Source organism: Ipomoea nil, unplaced genomic scaffold, assembly GCF_001879475.1.
Source record: "Ipomoea nil cultivar Tokyo-kokei standard unplaced genomic scaffold, Asagao_1.1 scaffold1317, whole genome shotgun sequence".
NCBI lineage: Eukaryota > Viridiplantae > Streptophyta > Magnoliopsida > Solanales > Convolvulaceae > Ipomoea > Ipomoea nil.
This window is the reverse complement of record NW_017617745.1, coordinates 453,980-465,658: the sequence shown is the minus strand read 5'-3', so window position 1 is coordinate 465,658 and position 11,679 is coordinate 453,980. Positions and strand designations below refer to the sequence as shown.

General features: G+C 33.1%; 1 protein-coding gene across 1 annotated transcript; it reads left to right on the top strand.

The window, feature by feature from the left end:
- Positions 1-4,665: 4,665 nt before the first annotated feature.
- Positions 4,666-8,980, top strand: LOC109185343 (nudix hydrolase 8). The gene is made up of 9 exons (XM_019335322.1): positions 4,666-5,149; positions 5,777-6,036; positions 6,138-6,203; positions 6,287-6,424; positions 7,021-7,098; positions 7,226-7,276; positions 7,390-7,424; positions 7,615-7,723; positions 8,488-8,980. The coding sequence occupies exons 1-9, from the start codon at positions 5,026-5,028 to the stop codon at positions 8,692-8,694; spliced, it is 1,068 nt and encodes a 355-aa protein (XP_019190867.1). The 5' UTR covers positions 4,666-5,025; the 3' UTR covers positions 8,695-8,980.
- The last annotated feature ends 2,699 nt before the right edge of the window (positions 8,981-11,679 follow it).

Sequence of the window (11,679 nt, the reverse complement as noted above, 5' to 3'; positions counted from 1 at the left end):
TTTTGTGATAAAATTGGCTTGTTCATTTTCCTACAAATTATACATGAGGGATAAACCGCACTAGAAAACTACATGCCACAAACTCAATTGAAAAGATGCATGTTAACAAAAATCAAACTTATGACCTTTGGATATGAAAATTATATTCCATTCACTCCACTGTCACTTTCAAAATATATTAAGGGTGTGTTTGGTTCGAACATAGGAATCGAAATGGGAATGAGAATCAAATACATGGTAATTAGAATAGATTTTTGTGAAATTATTTTGCATGTTTAGTAGTAGGGTAGAATTGAAATGAGTACCAATATTTATGTTTGGTTATGTATAATCCTATAATTGGAATAATGGTTTTAAAATACAAAAACAAAAACAAAAACAAAAACAAAACAAAACAAAAAACAAACAAAAAAAAAAAACAAAAACAAAAAACAAGAAACAAGGCAATTGATTTTGAGGGTGTCGACGAAGTAAGTAGGCAATGTAGTGTGGAAGTCGATGAAGTGAGGATGTGATGAAATGAGAAAAGATAAGATTGAATTAATGGAGTTATACGTTATTTAACTTAGGTAATAAATTTTGTAATTATAAGAAAGGAAAATTGCTCTTTACGTCACTAAATTATAAGTTAATTGTAGAATTCATCCATGAGTGTTGGTCATGCTCACTTTTCGTCCCTAAGTTATCATTGGCGTTGCACTTTTTGTCCTTTCGTGCTCACTTTATGTCCTTGAGTTATACTAAAATTGCAAAATTCATTCTATTATTTTATTAGTACGGGGATGAAAAGGACAACGACAATGATAACTTAGGGACTAAAAGTGAATATGACCAACACTCACGGACAAAATCTATAATTACATATAACTTAATAACAAAAAGTATAATTTTCTCTTATAAGAATAATCAAATCTTATACTTGAATTTTATAAAATTATCAATCATGAACCCACACGCACCCTAACTATTTACTTTGACACGATTAGTAATTGTAAGTAGAAAACTATCATTATGATTTATGAATACTCCTCTGTCATTCTCTTTTGCTTTGTGCACAGATGTGCTTCGGCCACGTGCATCAGGTTTCATTTTTCTCTTAGCCGACTGCCCAGACTCTGACCAACAATTTTCCCAATAACATTTTTTATATATTACTTTCTACATTTACTTTTTCATCTTATGTTAAATTAATTCTAAGTTCCCAAAATCATGTTTAAGAGTCATTGAAAAAAGTAAATGAGTCACTCAAGCAACTTCCCAATCAGTTATGTCGTATCTCTACGTACAAAGAATCCATTTTCAAGCCTGTACGAGCTTAGATCAATAGTTTAGTAGACAGTATTTGGGAGAAGATATCAAAGTTTGAATCTCGGTGGTGACAGTTTGAGAATTTTGTCCTAAGTGGACAGATTCCTTGTGCGCACTGGCATTTGACCCTGTCCACTGAACCATTGAGTTACCGTGATTTACATCTTCCCAAATGCTCTGTCAGGCCGGGGTGTGAGGCGCCTTTAGAGTTGGGAATTCAACCTTTTTGGAAGAAGAAGGAATCCATTTTCATACTTTTACAAAGTTAAAGAGCTCAATTTCCAATTTATGGAGTCCAAGTGCTCCAATATTTATTTTATAACGTTCCATATTCAAAACATGAAATATAACTATATAAATTTTAGAAAAATCTAATTTTTTTTTTCTTTGAGGATACGAAATCTAATTTTTATAACAAAATATCTAAATATCATAATAAATTTTAAGTAATTTGAAATTGTGTTATCATCACGAAAACTTACATGAAATAATTAAAGGTAGATGAAAACATTGGGGCCCGAGGTTTGGTGGTCGGGCCGCGTGAAGCTATTGTGGGGTATGAAGGGATTCAGCTTATCCAATTCCAGCTTTTAGGTAAATGATGCAATCACACGTGGACTTCACCAACCAATACCACACACTTGTCTATTTGCTAACATAAAAATCACATGCGTCTCTTAGCTAAACATGGGATATTATATTGTTCCTTTGATATTTTAGGTATGGAATATTTTATTCGATGGTGTAGCAATAAAAATGATAAGTTTTTTTTTTTTTAAATCTAATAATAAATAAGAACATAATAAGTGTGAATGAAAGTTATAATCCTGATTTATGTCTGTTTTTTTCGTTAAGTTTTTTTGTACATTATGCTATAAAGGTTGTACATTAAAATATTTTAGACAAACATACCCCTACCTTTATAACTTCCGTTATCTTTTCCACTATTGTTACCAAGCACATGCATCCACCATATATTTTCTTATCTTCTTCATTAATAATAATATATACACATTAAATATTTGAGTTATATGTTAATCTATCTATACTATATATAATAACAAAATCCTGAAATTTTAACTTCTCGCCCAATTCCTAAAAAATCTCTCTTCCTAATAAAATATGTTGATTTCTACTTTCCCATTCGTACAATAATTCTGCGTTAAAATTCTATTCTAATATTATAAAATAGCGTAATATAATTTCTATTCTAATCAATCAATCTATCTATCTATCTATACTATATAAAATAACAAAATCCTGAAATTTTAACTTCCCGCTCAATTCCTAAAAAATATCTCTTCCTAATAATTATACTAGACTCCACTCCACTTTTCACCGCGTTTTCTTTACTGCAATTTGAAAAATGAAAAATCATGTTTTCTACCAGAAAAATGCATTTTGACTAATTCAATCTTTTTCATTTAGTGAATCCTTTAACTCTGCAACGTTGGAGGAATGATGTTAGAAAGAAAAAAAAATAAATAAGCAAATAAATAAATAAAAAGGATGGCATGTAGTTACTTCTCCCATGTTAGAGGTTATGAGATCGAGTCTCAGTGGAGGCGTTGTTGACTCTGTGTGCTTCATTAGATTGAGAAAGTATGTTTAAATAGATGTCAGACACGTGACTCTATGTGCTTCATTAGGTTGAGAAAGTATGTTGCGAGGAAAGACACATTTTCCTTTGGCAATAGAGTATGAGGGATATGGTTGTGTTGAAGGGACTCAAACATTTTCGTTTGGCAATAGAGTATGAGAGATGTGGTTGTGTAGAAGGGACTCATTCATCCTTGACTTGCTTGGTATACCCAAAAAAACAAAGAAACAAATTACAATAATTAAATATAACATTTTCAAACAAAATAACAATGAAAATCCTGGATATACCTAAAAAAAAAAATAAAATACATTACAATAGTTAAATACTTGGGTGACAATCATCAGTTGTTATGCATTAATCTTGCCAAACAAGAGACCCAAATTATGGGACAACTTTAATTAAGTTCGTCAATCCACTCCTATGAAAGTTGTCTATTCAGATTCCATATTGAATTTTTAAAGAAACAATTAATATTATTTAAAATATATAATAATAGATTGGAAAAAAAAAAGTACTACGGAGTATAATAATACTTCAAAAGTACATAAGCTATTCATCCTGCAGTTAATGCAACTGTACGGTAAGAAAATAACAACATATTATGTTGATATTTTTTGGTCAATCTATTAAAATAATTTAAACATTGGTAACAAATGCGCAGTATTAATTTACCTACTCTATAGTCTGTACAATAAGGAGCATTGGATGAAAAATATTTTCTAAGAAAGTTAATTTCCTAAATTTTGAAGAAAATGCTATTTTCTATTGTTTGGTACTTCGGTTCATAAAATTCACTTTTCAAAGAAGCATAATTCCTCAAATTTAAGGAATTTTTTTGTTTTTTTTTTGAAGACAGGAAAAAGTTTTCTTTGTCAAATATTGGTATTTTATTTTTCATGAAAAAGGTTTTCATTGTTCATTTGGTACGATTAGTAGAACAATTTTGTCATCATAAAACTTTCTTACGATTCTTTAACTTTTGAAAAGTACAATTAATTATTTCAACTTATTAAATCAGTCAAATAAGTTCTAACTACCGATAACCAACAGGTTACTAGTAGGCATATCGCCGTTTGCCGTTGATTGCCTTCTCTAACGAGATAAGACGACCAATTGGACGCCGTCCTCAAAGAAGGCGACAAGTGACTGTTCGTCGATCGCATGTCACTGATTTTTTTTCGGAGATAGTTGGAATATTGTCGAATTCATAAGGATTTGCTATTACAGGTCACTAACCTGTTTTGGGTTTTGATGCACTCAAATGGCATGTTAGTGTGCTTAATTACACTTTTAAAAGTTCAGGGGTTAATTTCACTTTTTATGTAAAATTCGAAGGTGTATTTAACCCTTTTCCCAAATTAATATTTTCAAAAGTTTTTGGCTTGACTTCTAATACATGGATTCTCAATCTCTACTCCTCCACTTTTACTTCGAGACATGATAAGAGATGATAAGTTATTTTTATTTTACAATTTTTAAAGAAATATGTCAACATTAAAATTTTAAATGAGAAAGTAAAAGTATTGAGTAAAATAAATATTACTCCATATTTCCTAGAGACAAAGACGGTGGTCACACTCACTAAGACTTTCTGTGTTCAACTCTTTTCCCATTCTCCATTTACTTCCCTCGTTTTCTACACAGTTAAAAATCAAGATTTTTGTTTGATTTCCCACGTTGTTTGTCATTTTCATTAATCAAATCCTTCATTTTACACCACAGGGTTCCACTACTTACTTCAAAACTGCATTATTTAATCGTTCATTCCACCTTAATCATGATTTTCATGGTTGTCTCCAAACTCCATGCCAAAACTGTACCTTTCTTTCCTGTGTCTTTGCCAAACTCCATTCTCTGCAAACTAGCACCTACATTTAGTTGTCTTCCAAGGGGTGAAGAAACCCAAGAAATTCCTTGTTTGAGAACATATCAAAGCGAATCTTGATTATTAATATACTATTCTTGGGGGATTTTATAGTTGGCTCTGCATTTGCAGTCAGATTTTGATTATTTCTGGGGATTTCATAATCTGGGGGATCTATATATACAGTCAGCTTTTGATTTCACTAGATTGAGAGACTTAGATAATTATTGGGTTGTTTGGTTACAAGAAAATGTTGCCAGTTTCTAGGTTAGTTGGTTCAGAGACGATGACTTCTACAATGTTTTCAAGCTTCTGTTTGGAATCTAAAGTAATTGGTGGTTCCAGAGTTAGTCCCAAGTTTTGTTCTTGGAGAGGTAATATTCTGGTTATTTGCCACTATTCAATCCATTTTTGCTGCAGATTTACATGGCTATGGTTAACTTTTAATGATTTTCTGTGAAATTTCTGGCAAAGAAAATATTGGGATTTCTTCATTTTTCTCTGTATCAGAAAATTGGTACTAATATATGGCATCTTTGATGCTATTGGTTTTGTTTTATTGTATTTTTAAACATATATTCTCCTAGAAAGTAGGACATGTAAAGTAGAGTATGGCCAAGCTCATTGCTGAAGTGCTCTCATAGCTTTGCTAATTTTTGAAACTTTATTTGCTTTTCTCTAATCTTGCCAAAGTTGATTCATTTCTGATATGTTTGCATTCTTGCATCTGAAAGTACTGTGAGTTTTTCTATTGATTTCTAAAGTGTTAAAGATGGTAATTGATGTATAAGAAGCTATGAATAGCCAGCCAGGGGCTTGCCTAATGTAGAGAGGACAACAAGTTTCTCTCGATCTCTATGGTTCTTATAATATGATAGAAATTTCGAATATGCGTTAGGTTTTCTCATTTTTGTGCATATTTTTGTGGAGGCTTAGTTAATCCGAGTATTCCAAAGCTATAACTTGTATTGTTTTACCCGACATTATTGTTTCTTTTCCAGGCATTTATTTGAAGGCTTCTTATTCAAAGACTTCCCATGATGCAATTAGTGCAGTTGCAGAGGAAAAATTCTTAGTTGAAGCTTTTCCTTATCATATCAATGGAAGAAACGGTTCGAGTTTGTACCTTAGGGAAACTAGAGTCCTTGATGCCTCTGATGATGAGTATGGTGGAGTAGTTGTTAATCCAGGAAAGCTACCTTCCAACCCAAATACGTTTACCTCTATGCTTCGTGCATCTCTCTCGCACTGGAAACTAAAGGTATTTTTATTAATTAGGCCTTCTTTTAACCCAAATTACTTGTATCTTTAGAATTAGTAGATGGAAGTTGTTTATTCTGAGCAGTGCTAATTAAAATATAGGGAAAGCAGGGTGTTTGGCTTAAGCTTCCAATAGAAAAATCGGACTTGGTCCCTGTGGCTGTGAAGGTATACTTCAAGATGGTTTATTAGCTTTTTCGGTGTCTGATCTGTCGATATTGTTTGATGGTTTGAAATTTATTTCTTTTCAGGAAGGATTTGAATACCATCATGCGGAAAAAGGGTATGTGATGATGACTTACTGGATTCCCCAAGGGCCTTCCATGCTTCCTTCTAATGCTTCTCACCAAGTTGGAGTAGGGGGTTTTGTGATCAATGACAAGAACGAGGTATGTGAAATTTCGAGAGAATGACACTAATTGATTGATGATAAGGGCGATGATCTTTCTCCACAATATTTATGTAGCTTTCCTCGGTGACTGTTTTAAAACCGTTTTGCTTCAATTCTTGATATATTACATGGTTTCTTTGGCCTTCTTAGTTGTGCGTCTAGATGCCTTGCTGCCGTGTAAAATTTAACTTGATTGATGTTGAAATGCGAGGAATTGTCCTAGCAATACTTGCTTAGTTATAAGTGTTGAGCATATAACCATTAATGTGCAATCCAACTATAAGCTTAGCCTTTTAGTTGAGATGGAGCACATGCTTCAATTTGGTATCAGAGCCATGCCAAAGGTCATGGGTTCAAAATCTTAACGCCACCCCATAAAAAGAAAGAGACTACGGTCCATGTGTTGTTTGGAGCCAATCAAAACTTGCACACGTGTTGAGCATATAGCCATTAATGTGCAATCTAACTATAAGTTTAGGCTTTTAGTTGAGATGGAACACATGCTTCAATTATAAGAGATGAAATTTTCCCAGTGTTAGAATCCCTTCCGATCCATAGAAATGGACTAATACATCCAATGGCTCGCCCATTCAGGTGCTTGTTGTTCAAGAAAAACATTGTGCTCCAGAGCTTTTTGGTCTTTGGAAAATACCAACTGGTTTCATTCTTGAGGTATGGTTTATTTCCTTGAAATTCGTTTTTTTTTTTTTTTAAATCTGAAGTCTCTTCTCTGTGAAGAGGACATTGGAACATGGAAACAAAAGATCTTATTTGGTTTTTATATGTGTTGGATAATCAGTCCGAGGAGATCTATACTGGAGTTGTGAGAGAAATAAAGGAGGAAACAGGAGTAAGAAATCACGTCTTATTTAGATAATTACTTTTAAAGAAATTTCAATTCACAAAAGCAGTCGAGAATCAGTCACTATACTCATCATAGTTCTGCATTTTTCGGTTTTCCAGATTGACACTGAATTCGTTGAAGTTATAGCCTTCAGGTAAATATAACTCCGACCCGCTTTTTTCACAACCTTGAATTATATATATCTCGGTGAATCTATACTAGGCTGTTAATTAATACGTTTTACCCATCTCAGTTGGCAACTAATTAACTCTAAATTTGTCATCAAGACCATATATCTGTTCTGTTGCTAAGATGTGCAAAGTGTGTGGTTTGTATTCCTGCAGGCATGCTCATAATGTGGCGTTTCAGAAGTCTGATTTGTTCTTTGTCTGTATGTTAAGACCCGTATCGAAACAGATCATGGTAGATGATCTCGAAATTCAAGCAGCAAAGGTACGAAACGAATTCATTCTTAGTAGTAACTAGGCGAGCCTGCCAAGGACCTTGTGGTCTAGTAGCACCAAGTTTCTCTCTCATATGGGAGGTTGTGGGTTAAGTCTCAGTGGATGCAGTATTGACTCTTTGTGCTTCAGTACGTTGAGAGAGTAGTTATGAACAGATACTGCATATACTGCATTGTAACAGAGTCAGTAGTACTCAAAAACCAGGCGAGCCTCATTTAGCCTGGCCTGCTGCATTGTAACAGAGTCAGTAGTACTCAAAAACCAGGCGAGCCTCATTTAGCCTGGTCTGCTGCATTGTAACAGAGTCAGTAGTACTCAAAAACCAGGCGAGCCTCATTTAGCCTGGCCTGCTGCATTGTAACAGAGTCAGTAGTACTCAAAAACCAGGCGAGCCTCATTTAGCCTGGCCTGCTGCATTGTAACAGAGTCAGTAGTACTCAAAAACCAGGCGATCCTCATTTAGCGTGGCCTGTTGAATCAAGAACTACATTAGACGAGAGAGAGATAGATACTGCATTGTAACAGAGTCAATAGTACTCAAAAACCAGGCGAGCCTCATTTAGCCCGGCCTGCTGAATCAAGAACTACATTAGACGAGAGAGAGATAGATACTGCATTGTAACAGAGTCAGTAGTACTCAAAAACCAGGCGAGCCTCATTTAGCCCGGCCTGCTGAATCAAGAACTACATTAGTCGAGAGAGATAGATACGTATATATGAATGAATGATTGCACGTCTTATTATATATTTCAGTGGATGCCTTTAGCGGAGTTCGTGGAGCAGCCCCTCATACAATCAGACAGCATGTTCAAGAAAATCATCGACATCTGCCTTGCCCGTCTGAGGAAGCGTTACTGTGGACTGTCTGTCCACCAACTCGTGTCGAAATTCGATGGCAGACTATCCTCCTTGTACTTCAACACAGTCGAGGATCCAGATTCAAACTGCCAGGCTAATTGACACTTGCGCCAGCCTCATCGATCTAGCTCCATTCACAATATAATGCTCTGATCTGCATATATAATTCGATCTTCATTATGTTGCCTCCTCGCCCTCGACTCTTCTTGATGATGAAGGTGCGCAGATCAGAATTGAGTTGAACTAGACTGTTAGTATAACTGGCCCTGGCCGGGTCACATCTTTCTGCATGTATTTTAGTGTATGTATATATTCATCTATGTTGATATATAATATAGCTATCGCCTATCAGGATATATTCTTGTACATAAGTGGAGAATTTGCAGTCTAATTTAACTTCCACAATACAACTACTTTACCTTTATTCATTATTTACACTATTTACAATTTGTTACCCAACAGGGTTATGCTAATTTCCCATTTTCCCACAAGTTATTAACAAGCAATCCAAAAGAAATAACAGAATCTAATTTTCAAAAACTAATTCTACTCAACTCCAAACAACGTGCAATATTAAATTGCTCGAGTCATATGAAAAAGAAGCTGGGCTAAAGTAGTAGTGTTAATGGTTCCCACATCGGACAAACAACATAAACACTAAGTAGTCAGGCTCCTTATAAACAGATGCCACAACAACGCTTTACTCAAGCAGCCATGCAGTGAACACAAAGCGAATTATTCTTTCGCCTTTTACTAAAGAATACCGTGTGTGCATTGCAATGAATGGCATACTCTAATTTTTTGAGGGTGTTTCTCCTTACGGAGAAGCCCCAACAAATTTAAAGTTTTAATGATTTGAAGATAAATGAAACTTTTTTTTCTTGAGTTATATATTTATAATATTTTTTCACCTTGAATTATTAAGTGGCTATTTCTTAAAATGTTAAATGGATATATTTATTTTTAAAATAAATATTTTATTTATTTTTATTCTCCAACAAATTATGACCCCAATTTGATTTAAATCGAACAGATATTATAATAACCAAATGAAATATTTTAATTACAATTTAGAATCGAAACTTGATATTTAGAGTTTATTAAAATCGCAAACCGGAAATGAAATATTCTAATTATAATTTAGAATTTAAATTTGATATTTAGAGTTTATTAAAATCGCAAATCGGAAATAAAATATTCTAATTATAATTTAGAATCGAAACTTGATATTTAGAGTTTATTAAAATCGTAAATCGGAATAATCGGTTCATGTTGCGAACCAAAAAAAATAAAACATATTTATTATTGAATTTTATACTATTTTAAAATAAAAAATAAAATTTTAAAATAAAGACGATTCAAAATAGTAAACTGGATCCAGAACCCCGGTTCACGGTTCAAGATCCAGTTTTTTCGATTCATAATTTTAATAAACTAAAATTTAAATATTAGGTTCTAGATCTGAATTATAACCAAAAATTTTCAATTCGATTGCCATAGTGTCCAGTTCAGTTCGAACTGAACAGTAGTCATCCCAACGTATAAGCAATAATTTGTTGGAGATGAAAAATAAATAAAATGTTTACTTTAAGGGTAGAAGTGTCAATTTAATATATCAAGAGGAAAACAACCACTTTTATAATAATTGAGGGGATTAATATGCTTACATTAATATTGAGGGGAAAAATGTGTCATTAACATATAATTCAGGGGGGAAAATTACCATTTCCCATGATTTAATTAATAATAATAATTAATGGTTTAATTTTAATTTCAATTTCAATGTTTCCTAGTTTGCGAAGTGGAAATTGTTGCTTAATTTTCTAGTCAATTCTAAATACATCTTTGATTTGATGTGTTTAATTGTGGATATGTTTTATATAAGGGAGCTTAAGGAGAAAGGCGTATTGAAATATAATGAACACAGTGCGAAAAAACACGTTAGCAGTCCCACATCGAACAAACAACAGAAACATTAGTGGCCAGGTCTCCTATAAATCCAAGTACAGAATCACACGACAAACTCAAGCAGCCATGTGATGAGCACAAAGCGAACTATTCTTTCGCCTTTTACTAAAGAATACCGTGTGTTCATTACAATAAATGGCATACTCCAATTTTTAAAGGGTATTTACTCTTAAAAACCCAGCAATCCTAGTTTAATGAAATTTTTTTTTTGGTTGATCAGTTCTATATTTCAGCTCTCTTATAGACAAGTTCTCTATTCATTCCTACTTTTTAACTAGTAATTGTGTTTTGTGTATAATATTCTATGGTCCATTTAATTTACTGCCTGTACATATTGCTCAATCTAGTTTTTACACTACCGTGTGTGGAGAAGAGCTTTTTTTATGACTGAATTTCCCAGCTCCTCCAAGAAAGCATTGAACAGTTGCTTTTCCTTTTTCTTGTGATCTATAAAAAGATTAGCAGGCAAGAGAAGTTCTGAACAAGTGTTGGAACTTTCAGAGTTACTAAAATTGATTTGTAGCTCTGAAGTTTATAAAGCTTTCAGTTATCATTTTGTACTTGTAGTATTGTAATGGAACTTTCAGAGTTACTAAAATTTCTTTTCTACAGGCCGGCACAGAGATGTGCTCTCTTCATTATCATTACTAGGTAGCTGCAATTGTGATTCAGACATATATCATTTGTAGTTGTTGAGGGAAAGGCGAATTAAAGATGCAAAACTTTTCTAGTTATCTATAAATTTTGTTGATTCCTTGACAACATTTGTGTTAGTGTTTTTTTTTTTTTTTTTTTTTTTTTGTTTTTTTTTTTGTTTTTTTTTTTTTTTTTTTTTTTTTTGCAGTTTGATGAAATGAGAAGAAGTGGTTGGTAGTTTGTGAGAATAATAGTTCTAGGAATGATATTATTATTGATCAATCTATAATAATGTAAAGTACAAGATGAAGAGATATATTTAAAAGGATACAAATTAAAGGGTTTAATCATGACAAGAATGGTAAATGGTGATATTCCTAATAATATATGGAGATGGAGAATGAACTCTATTGTGCCTAAAATACAGAGTTCTAATACGTTCCTCAAGCTTAAGGTTCACTAGAGAGAACATTGAGCTTGTCC